Source organism: Perca flavescens, chromosome 18 (genome assembly GCF_004354835.1).
Source record: "Perca flavescens isolate YP-PL-M2 chromosome 18, PFLA_1.0, whole genome shotgun sequence".
Classification (NCBI taxonomy): domain Eukaryota; kingdom Metazoa; phylum Chordata; class Actinopteri; order Perciformes; family Percidae; genus Perca; species Perca flavescens.
This window is the reverse complement of record NC_041348.1, coordinates 16489028-16511396: the sequence shown is the minus strand read 5'-3', so window position 1 is coordinate 16511396 and position 22369 is coordinate 16489028. Positions and strand designations below refer to the sequence as shown.

At 41.3% G+C, this 22369-nt stretch overlaps 1 protein-coding gene across 8 annotated transcripts in view; it reads right to left on the bottom strand.

The window, feature by feature from the left end:
- The window catches only part of eya4 (EYA transcriptional coactivator and phosphatase 4), a 46271-nt gene that overhangs the window by 13086 nt on the left and 10816 nt on the right, over nt 1-22369 (bottom strand). For 3 of the 8 annotated variants that reach the window (XM_028605142.1, XM_028605141.1, XM_028605148.1), the window contains exons 3-10: nt 11146-11195; nt 8504-8625; nt 2902-2985; nt 2252-2329; nt 1526-1592; nt 1244-1386; nt 745-888; nt 411-493 (exon numbers count right to left, since the gene is read on the bottom strand). In XM_028605142.1, the coding sequence (XP_028460943.1) occupies nt 411-493; nt 745-888; nt 1244-1386; nt 1526-1592; nt 2252-2329; nt 2902-2985; nt 8504-8625; nt 11146-11195 (771 nt within the window). Of the gene's footprint in view, nt 1-410; nt 494-744; nt 889-1243; nt 1387-1525; nt 1593-2251; nt 2330-2901; nt 2986-8503; nt 8626-11145; nt 11196-14786; nt 15196-22369 lie in introns of those variants that run through there. The other 5 variants (XM_028605143.1, XM_028605144.1, XM_028605146.1 and 2 more) reach the window with 5 other exon arrangements.

The following is a 22369-nucleotide window of genomic DNA, read 5'->3' as shown; positions in this document are numbered from 1 at the left end:
ACTATTTCACAAAAGAATAATTGTTTGTTTTGCTCCTAAGTCTGTCCCTGTTGCTTGGTCACACTGTTAATTAGATTTCATTTCTTGAATGAGGAAAAGTTGTGTGGGAGAGTGACTGTAAAACTACTTCTGGTCTCAAATACTACAACAACAGCATCATACAAAATCCTCATCTTTAGTTTGAGCCAGAATAATGAGGAAAATTACATCCACTTGACCACTCAGAGCTAACATGTAGCGTGGTTGAACTACCTTGGGAAATGGCCTTTCTTATTGGGCCTGGGAAAATGTGTGTTACCTAAGCTCACTTTCAGCTGAACTGTACCAGCAGTCCAGGTTTAAACTAAAAGGACACAAACACACACACACACACACACACACACACACACACAGTATAGACACTGGGGTACCTGCTGTGTGGCAGTGTAGTTGGCGAGGTTGGACACTGAGTTGTTGGTGGCGTAGAGGCCTGAGGAAGGAGTGAAACTGGAACCTTGGGACAAAAAGAAGATGGAATTAGACAAAGAGACCGCAGAGAAGAAGAAAAAGGGACACAGAAAACACACTTAAACTGTGTGCAAAGTCATAGCTTTAAAAGAAAAGCTCACTTTCAGCAAGAAAAAAAACAAAACTTCATTGTTTTTAACAGGAAAAGAATTAATGATTATATTACACAATATTAAATTGAGGTGGGAGTGACAAGTGAAGCATTCAATGCTGAAGTGTTTAATGCTTGCAACTGACCTGGCATCTGATAGGGTGAGTATGCAGTCTGTCCGGGCTGAGGTGTGGTGAAGCCGGGGCTGTAGCTGAGGCCAGTCTGCAGAGGAGACTGACTCTGAGCCAAGCCGCTCTCTGTCTTAATGCCCGGCAGCATCACACCGAGGTCTGTGGCAAGAAACAGAACCCACGGAATATTATACAATGCCGTGCCTATTTTACAGCATCAGCAAAACTGTATAGTTAAATCTGGAAGATGAACAGAATTTACACATTCACATAGTCACATATTTCACGCAATGTCATTCTTTGGTTTCAAAAGATCCTCTAAGTTCATTATAAACCGTTTTTTCTTTTTGGTACATAACCTGCAGTTTCATTTGAGAAAATCTTCTACTTCAGTCAGACACTGTTTTACACAATGGATTACAAAATACAGTAAATGTGCGTGTGTTTATATGTGTTCATTAGTGCAGCCACTGTATGTCACTATGTGTCTTCGTATATATGAGTTTAATACTACCATAGGAGGACAGTCCGTATGCCTGTCCTGCCTGGGAGTAAGCGGTGTAGACGGCCGACTGCTGCATGCTGCTGAACTGGGGTTGACCGGCGTACGTCGGCATGGGAGGGGCTGCCGGCGTGGAGAGAATGTGAGGGTAGGGCCTGGGAGAGGAGAGGAATGACATATGAGGTAGATACAAGACACATTATTGTAGAATAGGCAATAATGAAGTCTAGGAGACGGTATGCTGATTAAGAATTCTTAGAAAGCAGCTCCTGTTGTTTAAAAAGTCAGACTTACTTGGAAGGGTAGAGGGGAGGGGAGTACTGGTGGGCTGAACGAGGGCTGTACCCACTGCTGGTGATTACTAAAAACAATAAGGCAACACAAGGTTATGGATGGTGTCAACTCAAATCTTCTGTTTCCTTTCACATTTCACAAAATCACTCTTGAACAGCACAATTCAAGGCCTCGGGCTTGTTGGAGTTGCAATGCTGTTCCAGTAAACATAATTTGAAGCATTTTGAATGGAGAGAAGCCAAGTTCTCCCCCTTTAGAGAGCATTGTAGTCCATGGAACCCTTACAGCGGGCCTCATAGTAAAACACAATGTCTGTTTGTGGTCATTGAGATGTCAGAGCTCAATACTGACAAACACCCTGCTGCTTCTTAACCCTCACTGTGTGTTGCTTAATGGTGTTGTGTGTGTGTGTGTGTGTGTACTGCATCATGAAGGAGCACGGGAGGGGGGGTCGTGTGTGAGTCTAAAAAAAAGGACAAGTGTAAAAATGTCTCTCGCTCTCTCCCATCCCTCTGCCAGCCTTTGATGACAAAATCCAAGGACAAGCAATACTTCATGGGATTAGAGCTTTCAGCAGGCCTACTGCACAGCTGAAATGGATGATGGTGTTTGTGTGTGTCTGAGAAAACAGAGGGATATAGAGCTGACTAGTACAGAGATGTGATTTTTTTTTTAAATCTCTAGATGAGGAAATAGTACACAAGTGCATTTCTGTGTCTGTGTTACCTGAGCCTGCGTATGTGTCCAGTGCTGTGTCGCCTGTCGTAGTCACTGTATCGCTGTTGTTCATAGGCTCTGTTTTCACTTAAGGAAGAGGAAAAAGATCGGTGTTAGGGGAGGCCAATAAGGTAGAAACACACACACAATAAGAAAAACTACCATGCAGTTCCAGTATGGGAGCAAAAGCTGTGTGCAGGGTTCCCACTCAAATTGATATTAAATTTCATAGCTGTTAAATTACTTTCTATAACCAAGTCAAAACACCACCATGATCTGTTCCTCCTTGATTGTTTCTTTTTTTGTAATGATTAAGTTTTAGAAAATATAATCATGATGCTTTGGGAAAATCTCCTAATTTAACTTACTTTCCCAGTAAATTAATCGAATTCTCCAGCTTTTGACAAATGTGTCGACTGGTGGGAACCCTGCAACTATCCACACACACACACACACACACACACACAATGTGATAAATCCAATTGGATCCAAAGAGCAGGGAACACTGCACAGCAAAAGAAAATCACTGCAATTCTGGCACAAAAAAACACATCAGATCTAGGACCAGCCTAAACTATAGAAACCCATTCCTTTTGCATTTAAAGTAAAACTGCATGACCTCTGGCCTTTGATTCACACACACACATGCACCTCTGTACCATAGTCCTTGGAGCCCGGGGCAGGGGGCGGGCTGCTGCAGCCCAACAGCCAATCAGCCGTGTTTAGAACTGTCATGTTTTCACCTAAAGGGGTGCAAGGTGGGAAGGTGGTGAGGATACGATGCACTGAGAACCAGATGCCATTCTCAGGTATGTGGGACATGGTGTTGATTATCTTAAAAAGTAGACATTTGTATTGTAAAAGGTATTTTTAAAGAAATAGTTTTGGGAAAATATAAACATTTTGGGCAATATGATTATTTGCTTTCTTGCCCAGAGTTAAATGTCACTACCACTACCATGTCTCTCATGTATGCTAAATATGAGGTTAAAGCCAGGGAATTGTTACCTTAGCTTAGCTAGGCATAACAAATGGAGGCAGAGGGAAACAGCTAGTCTGGCTCGACCCAAACGTAAATCTGCCTACTAGCACCTATTGACGCACCTCATTACCATGAGGTCATCAAACAAAATATATCATGTTAGTGAGCTTAGATCAGCGTGTATATGTTGATTTTGCTACATTCAGACATAGCCATGCTAGCTGTTCCCCCTGTTTACAGTCTTTATGCTAAGCTAAGCTTACCATCCCCTGGCTGTAGCTTCACATTTAAACCTGCAATAATCAAATTCTTGATCACTTGAGTGCAGGAGAAACGAGCTGTAAACACAACACTGACTGTTGTTACCTTATATAACTGAAATGGCAAACTGCCTATTTACAGCAACATTAGCATTAATTTGGATTTGTGTTCTTGGCCACCTGACAAAGTTCAACATTCACTCTCCTTTAGATATGTTTAGCTTTGTTCTACACCAACTCCTGAGGAAAATATCTGGCTTGTAAGATGCTAAATGTTCCACTATGTTCACCTGCTTATCGCTAACTTTGTCTGACTGCCATTTGGTGCTGGGCAGGTAGTGTACAGTGGGTTTTAAGAGCTTTTACGCTGAAAACACCTGCCTGCAGCAAAACAGTTGTGGGCAGTAAAACCAAAACAATGAGCTGAAAGGCAGACATGGGGGACTCGAGTCACATGACTTGACTCGAGTTAGACTCGAGTCACAAATTTTAGGACTCGAGACTTGCTTGATAAACATTCATAAAAGACTCGACTTGACTTTGACTTGATATTCATGATTTGAGACTTGACTTAGACTTGATTCAAAGGACTTGAAATGACTTGACTTTCTGTTTAATAAATATATATTTTTTCCCCTCTGATATTGAGGAGGAGTTAACTTTACGATTTTAGTGCTGTTGCATGCGCGGGAACCCGTTGATATGATGACGCGGCACGCAGCGGCAGACCTGCAGTAAACGAGACTGGCTACAGCTAGTAACTTAACGTCATGGATCCCTCTGCACTGAAAATAATCAAGTTTGGCTATAAGGATTACACATCTGACCAGGCAAAGAAGAAATGAATGGCATTTTGCAAGGTCTGCACTACAAAAATTTCCGACATCAACCACCACCACGTCGAATTTCATCAGACACTTCAAATCGGGAGAGATTCGGGTTCCAGTCCCCATATTCAGCTGAACCACTATTTGGACGTTTGTGATGGACAGAACTCCCTTCAGTTTTGGGCCAAGAATAAGCATACCCTTCCCTCTTTGTTCAAGTTGGCGGTAAGAGCGAATAAAACTAGGCACACACATATATACATATTACACACACAACACAAACTGCACTCTCTTTCTCGCTCTCACACACACACACACACACACACACACACACACACACACACACACACACACACACGCATGCAGACGTAAGTATGTAAATAAAGCTAGGCACACATACACACAACACACTGCACTCACACATGCACACATTCACTCACCAATATTAATAACTTTTCACTCTCTCTCTCTCAAACACGCACACATTCACTCACAAATACACTGACAAATATCAACATATACTATTCATTCCATGTGATAAATGCACTCCAAACTACGCAAAGGTGGTGGGATTCAGCTACTCGTAAAGATTTTTTTTTTCTTTAAGAGAAGGAAGGGTTAAAGGATGTGTTTCTGTCCCATAAAAGTGAGGCATGTTTGAAGAATATTATTTGACTTAGAAACCATTATACTTGAATTGTTTGAATGAATTTCAATTTCAATGTCATGTTTGAGGCATATTGAACAAATATGTATGCTGATTTATTGTTGGCCTAATATCAGTATAAATTTTAACTGTTCAGATGCATGTGGCTCGGACGCAATGTCTTTTGAATATTGAGTAGGAAAAAATGCAAATAAAACTCTTTAGCTTTTTAAAAATGGAAACTTTTGTATGACTTGACTTCTGACTTGCTTGACCAAAGCTATGACTTGACTTGACTTGCTTGATTGTCACAAAAAATTACTTGGACTTGCTTGAGACTTGAAGGTCAAGACTTGAGACTTGCTTGTGACTTGCCCATGTGTGACTTACTCCCATCTCTGCTGAAAGGCACTCAAATGCTCTGTACGGATGGGGAACTGCAGATTAGGATGATAATTATCTGCGGGTTAGTCACTACGATCAACACCTTTCACATACGATAAGTCATGTAAATATACAAATATTGATTATTGCTGCTTTAACAGAGATATGAGAGGGGTATCTGTCTTCTAATCTAACTCTCGAAACAGCAATAAAGCGTATTTCCCAAACTATTCTTAAAAAAGAAGCACACCTGTTAACCACCTTAACATCCTCCATGCTGTTTTATTAAGTTACTTTTCTTGTTTCTCTCTGAACATGATTAAAACTCATCATCAGTGACCATCTCAGAACTCCATTTAGTTCAGGACAACGTCATTAATCCCCTCGGGGAGCAATACAACCCATCGGACAAGCCCTAATGAAGACAAATGAGTGGCTACGGAGATGGCCCGTGGGCCCGAGCTCTGGCTGATGTCAGGTGAGAGGAATGTTGGGTATGTAGTTTGTTTTGGCTGTGATCGTGTAGTCCCGGTTCTGTCTGCTTAAAACATTAACTGTGAGCTCATCAAAAATGATTTAATGTGCTCTAATATGGTCGGATTCCACCGTTAAGTCCACTCTGGCTATTTCTCTGACTGTGTGTGTGTTGACACATCAAGTTGACTAAAATGTGGTATCTCACTTTTTCCATTACATTAGTTTCCATTGCCTGTTAAATCAGCAATAGATCAAAGGATGACCCTCAACAAAAGCACTTAACATCCAGTGCTATTGCATCAAACTGCAGAAATATATTGCAGAGGACAGACACTGAGAGAGGAGGAGATCAAGGGTGACGGTAGAAAAAGATGAGAAGAAGGAAAGAGAAACACAGACAGGGAGAAGAGCGCTCACTGGTGTTGACATCTAAGAGAGCTGTGATGCTTTAATGCTCTTGTAGAGTGAATAGTTTCCAGGAAGATTTTGGGCTTGCACTCAAACATACACTCACACACACACACACACACACACACACACACACACACACACACACACACACACACACACACACACACACACACACACACAAACTTTGCTAAGCAGTTAGCGGAGGAGAGCAGAAGTGCTTTACCAGTGGTTTATTCAAGTCTTCATGCCAGAGCGAGATGTGTGTATGCGTGCGTTTGCATGTGCGCATGTCTCCTTCTGTCTCTATAAATTCCTCAAAGAAGTACTTATCTCTGCATATTGAAAATCTCTCAGACTGATGGTTTTGCAATAGATTTCATTACATTATACTCATAAGTTTCTTTTGCCCAAAGTGATTTACAAAATGCACGCTTAACCTCTGCTGGAGCAGGAGTCAGATGTCATAAAAAAGCTGGAAGCACATCTCAAAATAACGAACAGCATGTACATTAGAAGTGCTTAGACTATGTATTATATACATATATTTTATATTTTCCTATTTAGTTTAAAAATGAGACATCAATTATTGCGAGCGTGACATGTCGAGTGTAGTCTGAAACAGCAGGTTTTCACAGTGACTCTGATGTCCTGACTTCAAAGACATCTATCACTCTTTTCATGGTCTTCATTTCAGATAAAAAAAAAAACATAGATTAAGCTACATAGAATAATTCAGCATTTTAGGAAATTTGCTTATTTGCTCTCTTGCCGAGAGTTGTTCCATCAAACACTTTCGGTATAGTTCCTTTACCCTGTATGGACATGTACCTAGATGTAGATCTGTTTTGAGTTTCCACTGCAGACTGTACTCTTAAATGCAGGCGGGGTTTTTACTGGATGGTAAAGACAGCCACGCGCTTAGAAACAAGTTAAAAAACCTCACTGCTCCATCCAGCCCTCGCTGTATTTCCTCTTCACGGACAAAGAAGAGGAATGTCTGCACCAATTGCGGACTGCAATGTTTCTATCTCCACCTTTTAGTATCAGATCAATGTGCTAGGTACCTCATCAGAGGGGTAACGAAAAAAAAACAGGATGGAATGGAGCGGTTCTATTGGTACCATCCACAACTTTTGACAGTGGAAACACAAAAATAACCGTTCTAATGTGTAACACGCTGAACTGAATTGGACTGCTTGGTGGAAATGAGGCTTTAGATGACAATATTGATACCACTCTCATGTTTGTAGGTAGGTAAAAATTGAAGCTCCAGCCAGCAGCTGGTAAGCTTAAAGACTGGAAACGGGGAAACAGCACTGTGGTGGAATTTCCAGCTTACGTAGTCATGCTATGTAAGTTGAGACAGTGGTACCCCAGGTCTCATTCAGGTCAGTTTCCAACATAACCTCATAACCTTTCCAGGCAGAGGAGTACTTCAACCTTGTTGCCTCCATCAATTCAGGGCATCTAGGCAGCTGCATGATAAGGGAATGTTTAGTTTCAGGACTGTTTCCTTTTGGAGATCAGTGGGCCTGCGTCACTTTTACATACTTCCCAAAGAGAGAGAGAGAGCTAGGCTGAACTAGGCTTTAGCATCTGTGTTTAGGCAATATCTTTGTTTAAATTGAAGGTTGAGCTAAACTTAACGCCTCCAGTATGGGTTTAAGTACACCTTCAGGAAGACATTGAACTTCAGAAGTTGGGATGGCCCCTACACTGAACCTTCTTCATGTATGTGAATTGAGTTGTGATGCTCCTGAGTTTTTCCTTAACAAGCACCTTTTAAAGCTCACTAATTAACATGTTATATCTTGTTTGTATAATCTGAATATAAACACTTATTTTTTACATATTTTGTTACATTTGTTACCAGAGGCAAGCTAGCTGTTTTCTTTGTGCCAAGCTAACTTAAACGGCTCCTGGCTGGAGCTTCATATTTATTATACAGACATGAATGTGGTATCAAGCTTCTCATTGAACTCTTGGCACAAGTATTTCCCAAAATGGCGCACAAGTGTCAATAAGTACACAGCCCATTTTGATCTCTCTAATGATCTCTAATGTTTAGGAGTCTCATTAATAACCGAATGCAAATTGAAAATAGAATTGGCCTAAAAAAGAAAAAAAAACATGATTAAAAAAAGAAGATAAAAACTATAATTTGAACAACAATAAACCAAAAAAAAACAAAAAACAACCTTAAAACTAACCTTTCTAACATAGACAAAACTTCCCATTCATTACTGCAGCACCAAAGACATTGTGCCTTCTCACCTCCTGTTCCATTGGTGGTGACCGAGGGGCTGCCAAGGTTGTTCTTGTCCAGCTTGGAGCCTGTCGAATCTCCACCACCCACACGGTTATGAGGACTGGCTAGGTCCTGCATTTCCATAGACCTACAGAAGGGAGAAGGAGGAGGAGGGGGGAGAATGTAAAGATGAACTGCGATTTTAGAATGAATAACAGATTAACAGTAATATTCTCTCACAGCTGGGAATCTCCTGTGTGTGTGTGTTGTGTGTGTGTATGTGGATATGCAGTATGTCATTGAATGTGTTCAATGCGTTCTCAAGGTAATATATAGAGAAGTCATAAACGTCATGCTTTTCCGTACCAGTTAGCTTACATGAGCATGTGTTCAGAGGTGCTAGACATTGTCTGCGGGCCTGCTGGCTCTTTTATGGTGTGTGCGTGTGTGTGTGTGTGTGTGTGTGTGTGTGTGTGTGTGTGTGTGTGTGCGTGCGTGCACGCACTTCTGGGCTCCAATACAAACCCACAGCCTGCCAGCATGCTTTAGTTTTACAATGTGTTCCACATGCATGACTGGGACGACCCAGCACACAAGGTGGTAATGGTAGAGTGATGTGTGTGTGTGTGTGTGTGTGTGTGTGTGTGGTGGAGTAGGTGGAAGTAAATAGAGACATGAAGAGAATGAAGATGCACATTTACAGCGGAGTAGAAGTCTGCCTTTCATAGATCATGAATTGTTTATTTGGATCCTGATTAGTTGTTACCATGGCAACAAGCACTCACCCAGTCTAAGGTGTAAATGTTTAATGTTCAATTTTCATGCATGGACATCGTAAGAAAAACAACATTAAACTCTCGCTCATGACTCTTCATTACTATTGCCACAAACCCACATTTTGACATGCCCTTTGGTGGCGGACATAGTTTAATGTTGAGTCAGTGTTTGTATGGACAGTGCCTCGTAAGAAAGTGTGTGTGTGTGTGTGTGTGTGCGTGTGCGTGTGTGTGAGCACCGACTCACGCCGCCCGCAGGGTGGTCACACTTGTGCTCTTGTGTGAGACATCAAAGCGAGAAATGACGGAGATGGAGGGAGAATTAAACAAATGCGGGCTGCTGTTCTACCACTGTGTATCTACGTGTGTGTGTGTGTGTGTGTGTGTGTGTGTGTGTGTGTGTGTGTGTGTGTGTGTGTGTGTGTGTGTGTGTGTGTGTACTAAATTAGAGTGTGTACAATACATCTGTGCCGCGATCTGGAAGCTGGTCATCTCAATGCTATGGGCATCGCCACACATGACTGCAACCCACAGTCAGACTGACAGGTATAAAGATATAGCTTTCAGTGGATGAGAAAGACACAGCGAAATGGTGCAAAAGAGACAGTGGACGAAAGATAAACACTCAAATCAACTCTCTCTCTCAACTCTTTCTTTTTTCTATTTACAGCTAAACGTTCGTTTTGCTCTCCTGTACATTTTGAACTGAAAACACTGATAATTCTCTTAATATCAATAGCACTTTATGTGGATGAGATATTGAGCCAACTTCAAACAAAAGCCTAAAAATATCTCTGCTCTACACGGCAATGACAGTTAAGAACTTTCACAGATTATGGTGCTTTTTTACTTTTTCTCTCTCTCGCTCTCTCTCGTGTGCTTCTACACTCTTCATCCATCCTTTTTCTTTGTTTCTCAACAGCAGGAAATGATTCTGTCTCCCCTCCTTGTCTATTTTTTCTCCTTTCTTCCCTCTCTGTTTCACTCCTCTCGGGAGGCGATGGCAGGAGTTGGTGTTTCATAAACTCTTTGCTGGTTTTCACATTATGTCTGGTCATTGAAAAAATATGCTGCATCTTAGTGCAATGCACAGTGTACGGTGTTACGATCATTTCCACTATTGATTCATCTGCTATTGTTTTTATCAATTAATTGATTCATCTTTTACTGCATGAAATATAAAAGTAAATAAAAAGAAAAACACCCATTGCTACTTCCCAGAGCCTATGGTGATGACTTTAAACGTTTTGTTTTCTCCGAACATAAAGCCCAACAACTCGGAAATATTCCATTAAGAATGATATGTGGCAAAGAACAGCAGAAAAATCTTCTCATTTGAGAAGCTGGAAACAGAGAATATTTGACATTTTTGCACAAATTTTGCTTGAAAAATGACTGAATCGATTATCAAAATAGCTGCTGATTATTTTTATGTTGATCGACTAATCGAGTAACATCTCTAAATAAGTGACTGTGTATACAGCTTTGCTTGTCCTGCGTTCGGATCAGTACATGTTTTCCTGTGTGTGTTTGTGTGTGTGTGTTTACCCTTTGTATGCTCTTTGATCCCAAATTGCATTAACATTCCCTAAGCCATAAACCATCAAATTACAATTCTGTATTTTATAAGATTAGAAGTTCAGATGTGTCAGACACTGAGATCTTGGGAAAGCATTGATGACCTCATCACAGCACGCAACTGCAGTGAAACCTCACCTCTCTGCACCATAACCAGAGAACTAGGACACACGTGCACGCGCACACGCACACGCACACGCACACACACACACACACACACACACACACACACACACACAGTAAACCAACACATAGAGTTCTGAACAACCTAATGCTGTTTGTCATATTACACAAACATACACATGTGAGCATACCTGGTGTCTGAAGGGTCTGGAACATGAGATTCACTATGTGATTTCTTTACCTGCAGAGAAACCAGAGCAGAGCAAATGTTACACACGCATTCATTTAGTGTTTAGTGTGTCATAAACCGGCCTCATAAACCAGTGTTTATGAATCAGATTCATCCCCACTCTGTTGCAGAATGGACATCAGTGGACTGAGGCTGCTGTGGTCCCTCTGGACTCACTATCTGTAACTGGACTCACATTTACATTCTCTGCAACTTTGGCAAAGTACAATATATATATATATCTTATTTGTACATATGATTTATCACAACCTCCATTTTGCACACCCAATCTGCACACTGTATGCACTGTATTACTTTTTTTTACTTTTTGATTCCCTGCAATACTCTTTGTTCAGTGTTTTTCGTTCATGTCTTGCTGATGTGACACGTGAATTTCTCACATCTGTCTATCTACCTATTATATTATTATATTACCCTCAGCGCTCCTAAGAAAGAAAAACGAGGGATAAAACTCAAATCTGATGTTGAATGACCTCAAAGTAGACAGAAAATGCATTAGACTTTTTTTTTTTCCTTTCTGATTCTTTAAATATTACTAAAATGCATCAATTGTAATAAATCAAAACCCCGGTGTCTGTAGTTGGAGCCACCACCGTGACAGAAGTGCTAACTGGCGTCTAAGTGACAGATATTAACTTTCCCTTGTTCACCCGTGACCCTGCTCCATCCGGAGCCAAAGCCCCTTTCTCAACCCTTAAAGAGTTAAAAGGTCATGGCGGGGTCATGTTAGGTCACAGAGCTCCCTCTTCACCCTTAAATGTGTCAGACACTAGACACTAAATCGAGCCTTGACTTTGCGGGGGGGCTGGGCGCACATTTGGTAGTGTCAATCACTGTGTGCTAGAACTTTTCCTTCATCATAGCATTAAATGAAAAAAAAAAAAGAAGAATTAAGAAAACACACTTCGGCTCCTTACCACCGCAGCATACACTCACTGCGCTCACACACAGGCTGGTTTTTATGTGCGTCGCTGTGTGTGAGGGTATGCGGCGCTAGATGGAGGACCAGCGGTTCTCTATTAAAATTCCTCTCTCTTATTTGGAACAGGAACTAATTAGAACAGTAAATGCAGGGCGGAGCGAGGGCCAATGTGTACCAGCTGCCCTATAATCACTGTGTCAACACACTGTTGAGGTGTAGGGCACGCGTGAGGTGCCAAACACACACACATCCGCATATACAAATGCAAACACACACACACACACACATGGTCAAATTCACCCAGGCAGCACATATTCCAGTCATTTGCACATTATCGCAATCACAGGTAAGTATACAGAGAAAGTGCTTGGCCAAGCAGACACTAAACTCCAGTTTTTTGGAAACTAGGACATTTGTGTGTGTGTGTGTGTGTGTGTGTGTGTGTGTGTGTGTGTGTGTGTGTGTGTGTGTGTGTGTGAGAGTGGATTTCTGTTTGAGTTGTGGTGTTATGGTTCTGATTAGAGGATCCTGCTGAGAGTGAATAAGAAGCAGCACTTAGCTGTTTAAGACAGGGTTCAAAGGTTAGCCGGTGCCCTTCGTATGGATCACTTTACACACACACACACACATGCACACACGCACACACACACAAGCCACTTTCATGTCACGTTTCATGCTTTGCTGAAATTTAACAAGGCTGTCAGTCACGACATCAACAGCATGGCCGTGAGAAACAGCAATCTACACGTAACACACACACACGGCGACATACAAACGAGGGTGAGCACACGGCCCGCATGTGCGCACGCACACACACACACACACACACACACACACACACACACAGAACTCTGGGTTTTTCTATCTCAACAAGATCTGTGAAAACACAAGCACACGAGAGCTTTGATCCTGAAAAGCTTTTATCACTGTTCTTTATCCACTGCACACTTTCTCTCACTGTTGACCTCGCTGAGTCTCTCACATCTTTAAATATCTCACTGCTTTTATCTTTGTCGATCAGAAATATTCCATATTTAATATAATACCATGAATTTATTTTGTTTTTCTTTATCATAAATCTTAAATGATCTGAAATGTATTTTTTTCTGCTAAGCGCTAAAACATTTTTCATTTGTTTAAAAAAAATGACACTTATCATATCAATTACACAGAATGTTTATGATCCAAACGAGACCAAATGAACCTACCCTAGTGATGTCATACAATAATAAAGCTACAGAAATCTACGTGCTCACTAACTTGTGCGTTCAGATATTCTGCGTCATTCTCACTTTTTCCGTATCTTGCAGTAAAACACGCCCAATTTCATCTTTAATAATAAAACGAAGGGCCTCAAAGCTTACTCTTAGGTGGCCAGGATGCCTGAAGGACCCATTTGTGTCACCTGAGCCACTTATATAGGTGACCTTTGACCTGGCTGGCCGGGTGACCGGTCTGGAACACAACCTGGCCAGCCTTGGGACTCCCTGAGGGACAAATGCAGGTACCCTAGGTATTTAGCACTAATAACAATGATTAATTTAAGAGAATAAACACTGCTATGTTTGTGTTGGTACTTACTTATCATCTAATAATAACGTGAGGCCTAATTTGTCCCTAAAAGGCAGTAATAAGAAACAGTAGGTGTAAAGCAGAAACAGTCCTAGTTCTTGTAGATGGGTTTCCTTGTTTTGTTCTTTTTTTCCCCCCGCTGTATTTTGCTTTTAACAAGCTCACTCAAGACTTTTAAATTTGACATAAAAGGTGCATCTACAAGGTTTGTGTTATTGTTTCTGGCAAACTGCGAAAACACTGCGCAGGAAGAGAAAAGGGGGGAGAGAGAAAGAAGAATAGCGCTATGTGTTTCTGGTAATAACCCAACCCATCTGCAATAGGTCATCCGATACCATGCATAGAGTTGCACAGACACACGCACGCACGCATGCACGCACGCGCGATCGCACGCACACACACACACACAAATGGTAGATGAAGGCTTTAAAAATCGGGTTTACAATTTTTACGTTTGTGTTTTGTAGGAATATTTAGCTATAACCAAATACATTTAAAAAAATTCAAGTAATCTCTTAATCACTAATCCCACCTAAAAATGCCATAACACATGCTCATTAAATTATACATTTTCATGAGGGAGATTTTTATTGGATAAATTCAAGAACAGAGCTGTAATCATGCATCAAAGCTCAAATGTTGCACAAATATGTAAGCATGTATATATATATACATAAAATAATGACAATTTAGAAATAGTATCTAAACCAAATATATCTGCCTATTTACATATAATAAAAGCATGATGAAAAAAAAATGGATTCAATTCCATTCATGTTATATTAAGTGTTTTAAAATATACTTTGTATATTTATAGAGTAAACTAATTTAACTTGGAATGCTACCTTGAAACAACTACAGTGCTGTCATTATAACCCAACGTTATTTTATTTCGGATGCTCTGAATATTGCACCCATTCAGCCAAATTATAGCAATTACATACAGCAACATTTACCTACAGCAGCATTTATTCATTCTGAAGTGTGACCAGCAAAATAAAATATTTAATATTCTAACCACAATAAAATAAACTACAGCATTAGTGTGAGCATGAAACACACTCACACAGTCAGAGATGCATTCTTACCTCAGGGTGTAATCAGGTCAGTTAGCAGTCCTATACTTCCACAAAGCATTACAGAGCTGTACGATCCACTGGCTTCCCCTCAGACACAGGCTTACTGGTCTCACACACACAAAGTGAAACACACACACACACACACACACACACTCCTCCAAACACACTTCAACTCGTCTCTATCTACCTGCTGCTGCTCACTTTGTACTCCAGGTGTCACGTTTTTCTTGTTCTTGCTCTACAGGAGAAAATGCAGTCTTCTTCTATTTCTCTTTGCGTCTCTCTCTTTCACTCTTAACAAACACACAGCGGCTGGAGAAATGACGCAAACGCCACAAAAACTACACTTTTCACTCTCTCTGTCTCTATGGTCAATCCATGCACAGCTCCTGTCTTCCTCGACTCCAGTAATGGGGAACATTTCACTCGTCCTGTTTCTCTCTTCCTTTGCCTCCTCCCCCTCTTTTTTCTTCCTCGCCCTCCTGTCTCTCTCTCTCTCTCTCTCTCTCTCTCTCTCTCTCTCTCTCTCTCTCTCTCTCTCTTTGCTGTCACTCACTACAGACTCACTCAAGCTTACATTTAAAGCCAAAACATGTTTTAAAGGTAACAGATGTAGCTTTTGTAGATACAAATAAACTGAATTCCACATTGTAACCAGCCCGTGTATGACAATATAACATAACTCAAATAAGTCAGAGCCCCTGAAATCAAAAACATCCGTGTGTATGACTCAAATCCTGCTGATGGTAGCTCTAGTCTAGCGTGATTACTTCCATGAAGCCAAGGCGGCAAATGGAGACTTGGTGTGGATGAAATGTCTTGCTGTGCGGTAGAAAGCACAGGCCAGACCATAAACTTCACACCATGCAATTGACCCCCAACTCCTTACACACACACACACACACACACACACACACACACACACACACACACACACACACACCCCCCATCTCCCCCACATCAAACAGAGACTCACATGTACACCTGAGCACACACATACACTCACATTAAATGTCTTAATTGGAACCACACAGGCTATATACATGTGTGTGCATCATATGTTGAAGTGTAGCTGAGCTGGAGGGATGGTTGGGGATGTAGTATCAGCAAGGTGGCTTCCCAGCTGCCCCGGTCTGAAGATGGCACTCTTTTGCCTTTAGTCGTCAAGGTGTTGTCAGGGGAGGCGCACACCCAAACACACACACTTCCACCAGGCTTAAACCAGGTTAATATCTGACATCTGACTCTACTCACATCTGACTTGACCTGATCTGACGGGATTTGTTGTTCCAAACATCGGTGTTATTTTACAAAGTTTATCGGTTAAATTCAGTCGAATCTCAGTTTATCATAATGCTTTTACGCACCACTCTGGTATTTAATTAGACGGGTCATCTTTGTACTGTTAGATGGCTATGGCAGTGTAACTGAGTTGTATTGATTGATATTTGGTCTGATTGCTAAAAGTCACTTACAGTATGTGTAAAGGATATAACAAAGCAAAGATCTAAGACAATTTCCTTGTCATGTTATTGATCTTGAAATTCACTCAATATCAAAATGTATTAATGAATTACAATAGAATGAATATGGAGGTTAAGGGTATACTTTAACGGCCAATATCTAACCACTTAACTGTTATAAATAAAACCAGAATATCTGCGTTGCTAAATACCACTGACCCTTTAACAACATACAGACTATTTTGAATGTTACTGTACATCTACAAGGCAACTGAAAACAGCTGAGAAGAGGGCTGAATGAACACAAGCCTAGAGACCAGTTTGGAACAGGGCCACTGTCCAACTGTGCACCAGCCACCTCTGGCTCGGTCGCCATGGTGACAGCATGCGGCCCTGTCCCACAGCATTTACCCCCCCCCACCCCAACCCCAATAAACACCCTGATTGATAGACTGTCTGTGGATCTATGTGCAAATGTCTGTTGAAAGTGTGTTATACGTGCATGCCGGCATGTACTTGTGTGCATGTGCGGGGCGTTCTAGAGCATATGTGGAGGACTAGCTGTCAGAACAGATTAGGGTGTTGCCGAAGCCCTTGACAACTCAAGCACTTTATTATTAGCCAGACAGGACCCCCATCAGGAGGGGGTCGTCCAAAAACATCCCTGATGAAATATTTTTACAGCAAGTGGAGAAGGGAGCAAGGGAGGTGTCCCAAAACACGCCTGATGAAATACAAAAAACAAAAAGGCAGCGTGGCATGGGCACATCAGAGCAGTGAACTGAGTAAAGGAAGTGGGTAGTATATTAGACAGCTAATGACAGGACTCGGCTTTGGTTGTTGTTGACTTTAGAAGGGTTTTAAAAGTGTCCGACGGAGGTGCCTCGCTTCCTTTTAAGAGGCCCTCGAGAACAACTTTGTTCTTCAAGTGGAACAACAGCAGTTTATCTTCCACTCGGCAGACAGTGAGACAGACGGAGACAGACACTGCTCCCGTTTATCTCTTTTGTCTAGTTGTGGTTGCTCTATTTTATTCATTCTGAGGTGAGATTTTTTTAATAAGCTTCTTAGATATTTTTTATTTCTATTTAAATAATTGTAGGTTATTTATTAAGTGCATTTTCAATTACTTAAAAAAAATGTTTAATAGAAAATTTAAAAAGTTCATAAAATACGTAAAATGTTTTAACATACAAAAATGTAAGTGTAAAAACTACACAATGTGGTTTTACCAGAGCCAGGCTAGTGGTTTCCCTCTGTTTCCAGTCTTTGTGCTAAGCTAAGCTAACCAGCTGCTGGCTGTAGCTTTGTATCCATAGACAGTATATAAACTGGACCAACAGATCCCATTGCTCTGGACAGAAACCAGTGAAGGATATTAGAAGCACTTTTTCGGTGAGCACTTAGCGTTACTGCACAGCCTCCAACTGAGAGAGACAACGTAAATGTGACGTGAGCAACCTGTCTGAAAGTTGTAAGTCTTCTGGTAGCTGTGCCAAGAGAAATCTCAATCATTCCCAATCTTGCAGAGACGGAGAGCGTAGGTATATGTAAGGAGATAACATAGTCACAGGCTAATTATTGCTAACTAGTTAACATTAGTAATTAAACCTAAACAGCTAATGTAAGTCAAAACTGCCTGCAAGCTTCTCCTGTACTATACGGTAATTCCTCTACTATGCGACAGTAAGTCGCGTGGTTATGATACAATCGTTAGCCTATTTTTACAAAAACGTCTGCTACGGAGCAGACGTTTTTAAAGTTATTTGCTGTCAAAGTGACGTCAAAATGAATGGTAGTCAATGGAATGCTAACGGCGGGTGATTGTCTGGTAGCATCAAAATGGAGCCATAGGAGGTACGGGATGTTGACAGACGCTTACCCCCTTGTTTGTATCTATTGTACAGACATAAGAGTGGTATTGATTTTCTCAAGCAAGCTTCTTGAGCTCTCAGCAAGAAAACAAATAATTGCATTTATCAAAATGTTAAAATATTCCTTTATTTTATTATCAACAAAAAAAAAACTAAAATTAAAAAAGTCAGGAACAGACAGTTAAGAAATACATTACTTCCTAACACAGGAACTAATGTACGTAACAAAAGGATTCAGAGCGTTACATCATTATATACAAGTCTTTAACACATGCACAAACACAGGTGTATTGGGCATCCACGCACACACACCTGTGCAACGGGATTGTACCGAATATCCAGCCGTACCCATCTCTGACATCGGCTGGTGTGTGTCGACCACAAACACACTCATGAAGGATGTTACTCACCACACAAACACAACCTCCATCTCTATCTATCCTCCACATTCTCTCTCTCTCTCTCTCTCTCTCTCTCTCTCTCTCTCTCTCTCTCTCTTTTTCTCTCTCTCACACACACACAAACACACACATGCATGCACGGTTGCATGCATGCCACACACAACACACACACACACACACACACACACACACACACACACAAAAGTCTCACACATTTACCTGTGTCCTGCTCAAAGCTCTCTGCTCTCCCCATTTGTATGAGTGGTTATCAGTGTGGTAACTCTATCCTCTTCCTTTCATGTAAAATACATTGTGCCGAGTCCCTCCCTCCCTCCACCCATCCTCCTACACCCCCCCACAGATCCCCCAGCCTGGGGAGGTGTAAAACTATCCTTCTCTTTATGCCTCCAAAAATGCCCCTTTTTCAGGTGTAGTAGGAAGCTATAAAAGAAAAAAGAGTGAAAGAGTGAAAGAGAAGAACAGGGTGAGTCTGTGGAGCAGGGAAGAGGTGGAGGAGGAGGAGGAGGAGGAGGAGGAGGAGGAGGAGGAGGAGGAGAAGGTGTTTGGGTGAAAAGGTACTCTCGAAAAACATCTCTCTCTCTCTCTCTCTTTCTCTCTGGTATTACCTGCCTATGCTCACATGAATTTGCCAAGAGCTGCCTAGTCTTTCTTACAATTTTAAGGGCACAGAAATGAAAGTATCTTCACACACAGTTAAGTATCACATATCTGTGAACCTTTGTCTTTGAATGCCCAGGGAGAGAAAGAAAAAGACAAAAATAGAGCTAAAACTAGACGCTGACCTCTACATTGAAGCCCCAAGACAATATGAACAATCTGAGAAACGAGAGAACAAGCACCAAGGTTGCTCGAAGCTGTATAGCACAGAGATGGTTAACGCCATTTTAGACAGAGAAAGGAGGTACAGTGAATTTTAAATGGCTTTTGTTCCTCCTGAGTCCTTTAGTTTAGTGAGTCTATAGCATAAAATACAACTTGGGAAACACCTCTCCAATTTAAAATCCAATCTGTAATTTCTTGTACATTCAAACTACAAGAAAGATTGAATCAAAATGGCTTCAACCAACCAGGTTATGCAATAATAATCTGATGAAGTCAGATATGAAGACAGCATATCTCAACAGCAGAATATGGACAGCGTGACCATGACAGGGAATGTGTTTTAGGTGTTGTGACATTTTTGCGCAGCAGCTTGAGTGATGCGTTTTACGTCACCGCTGAGAAAGGACATTAGCAGCGTTCAGCTTTGGAGACGAAGAGGACAAAAAAATTGCAAGATAATTACTTCTTCTGAAGAGTCCATCATGTTTTATTAATCCTCCGTGTCCTCCTTGATTTGATGGGATAAGCACTACCAACAACTGCGTGAAGGAGGGCTCGGGGTGGTGTGTGATCACAGAAACAGAAACAACACACTGTAGCTTTAAGTAATGCATTACCCAAAAGCAATGCAATTAATCAAATTGTCTTAAAGTAATTGCCAGACAGACATTCTGGGGCCAATATTACAACTTTTCGATCAAGGCATTTTGCGGGCCGACAGCTCTTCGCCAGGAAAACTGGTTCCAGAGCGGCACCAACTCTTTGCTGATCTTGAACCAAGAACCACTTACGTCAGGTGCTCGGGGCGGAATTATTGGGACCAACAAGACCATATAAATCGAAACAGAGCTTCACTATTGACTCTGAATCAAAGCAGTGGTCCGTGGATGAGACAAACCGTCTCCAAGCAGTATGGTCCTTGGCCTTCTACTACTTTTAAAGTATCATGTGTTTCTAATTTTTATTACACAATGCCTTTCTTCTGATTACACTGCAGGGAATTCAATTATAAGCTAGCAAGTACTTCTTACTGGGTTTAATTGGTCATCTTTGGTCGTCGTCTTGTGTTCTGATCTCTTTGTATAGACAAAGAGTGGTTAGTGCACTTTACTAATTTTAGAATCCAAAAGATTATATATTTTTTTTAAATCAACTTGTAGTGAATGCACATGTTTGGGGATGAAGAGCAGTAGAGGAGAACAGACTAAGGCGTCCTCGCTCCTGGTGGTCTTCATATTTGCCATTTAAATTGGCTCCTCATTGTCTCAGAGAGTGAGGGGATCACAGACATGATTTAATGCAGCTTTACTCAATGGAGACAAATGAAAAGTCACTGATGGATGTGTGTGTGTGTGTGTGTGTGTGTGTGTGTGTGTGTGTGTGTGTGTGTGTGTGTGTGGGGGCCGGTTCTGCGCTGTTAATTGTGAAGCGTTTGGCCTCGACTGCCCCTGCTCAGCTAATCTGATGAGAGTGATTAAAAAAACAACTGGGAGAAACCTAAACCAGTCCATGGATGACCAGACACACACACACACACACACACACACACACACACACACACACACACACACACACACACACACACAAGCACTCTGGCCATCACTCTAATCAGTGGCACAGAGGCACTCTCAACACACAACTTAAACTGAAATGTCTGAAGGTACATATTGTCTACGGAAAGTCAGACACTAAGACAGATGTAGTGCCGAAAAACAATTTGTTGATTAATCCTCAGCATTTCTATAACAATTATCTATACCATTTCATACACAATAGGATTTATTAATTAATTGAACATCAGAAGCCATTAATAATTAATCTAAATGATTCAATACATGACTCCCAGCTCCATGCTGCATAATGTGTATGAGTCACGGCACAAGTGCAGTCACAGTTAGTTACCAAGGTAGAAGTTGTGACAGTATAGGATGAAATATTTCAGATATGCACTCACTCTGAAACTATACATGCTTGTTAACAATGCTAATTTAAGTTAAGGTTTGTCAAGATATGTAGAACAAATCTATCTTTGACTTGAGCCACTTCAAGGTACACCAAGTCAGTCATTACACAACAGCCAAACATTGGTCAAACCCACGGAACTCTCCTACTGTAATGCAGTTGAGGTTTGCAAACCAAGTTTGTCAGGCTAAATTAATATAAAATGATACATAAGACTAGAATATTTCCATTTCATAAAATGATAAAATGGTGCAGTTATAAAAACTTAAGAGCTGGGACAAGAATACATTTGATACAGTTAGAAGATGATTATAGCAAACTACTTAAAAGGGAAATGAAAGGGGAGAAAGGGATGTTAAAGGGTTGATTAACAACTTAAGAAAGAAGGTTTTTCATATACATCTAGTGGTGTTTACTCCATGTTTTGTGGCAGAATTCCACGTGATCAAATGTAGAATAGTGTGTGGACTAGAACAGTATGTGTGAGACCTGAAGAAACACAACACCATCGTCCTGCAACCCCCCCCATCCCCAACCCGACCGCAGCTACCGCACCCCCCCCTCGGTCTCCATACTGCAGCCTTCCCCCTCAGAATCCACCAATCCAGCCCCCCTGAGTACCTCCACATCCCACCGAAATCAATGTTTCGGAAAAAAAGATCAGGTAAGAGCAAAGAATTGAAAAGCAAAAAAAGTTACAGTAGTAAGTACAGAGAGTCCGTGGTGGTCATAACTGTCTGTGTTTGTGAACCTGTGTGTGTGTGTGTGTGTGTGTGTGTGTGTGTAAGTGCGTGTCTGTGGCAGCAGCAGCAGCAGCATCAATAATTAAAGCTAATCTCATTAGGCCTCAGATCCCTTTCAGACGCTTTTAATTAAATGATGAATGACCTCCCAGCTGCCTGTTAAATAATGCTGCTCATGACATCACAGTGTGTGTGCATGTGAGAGGTACAACATAAGGTAGATATCCTCCAAAAACGACACATGGGGAGACATTCAGTAGACAGATAGGTATGCCCTCACATGCCATCTGCTCTAAAATTCAATAT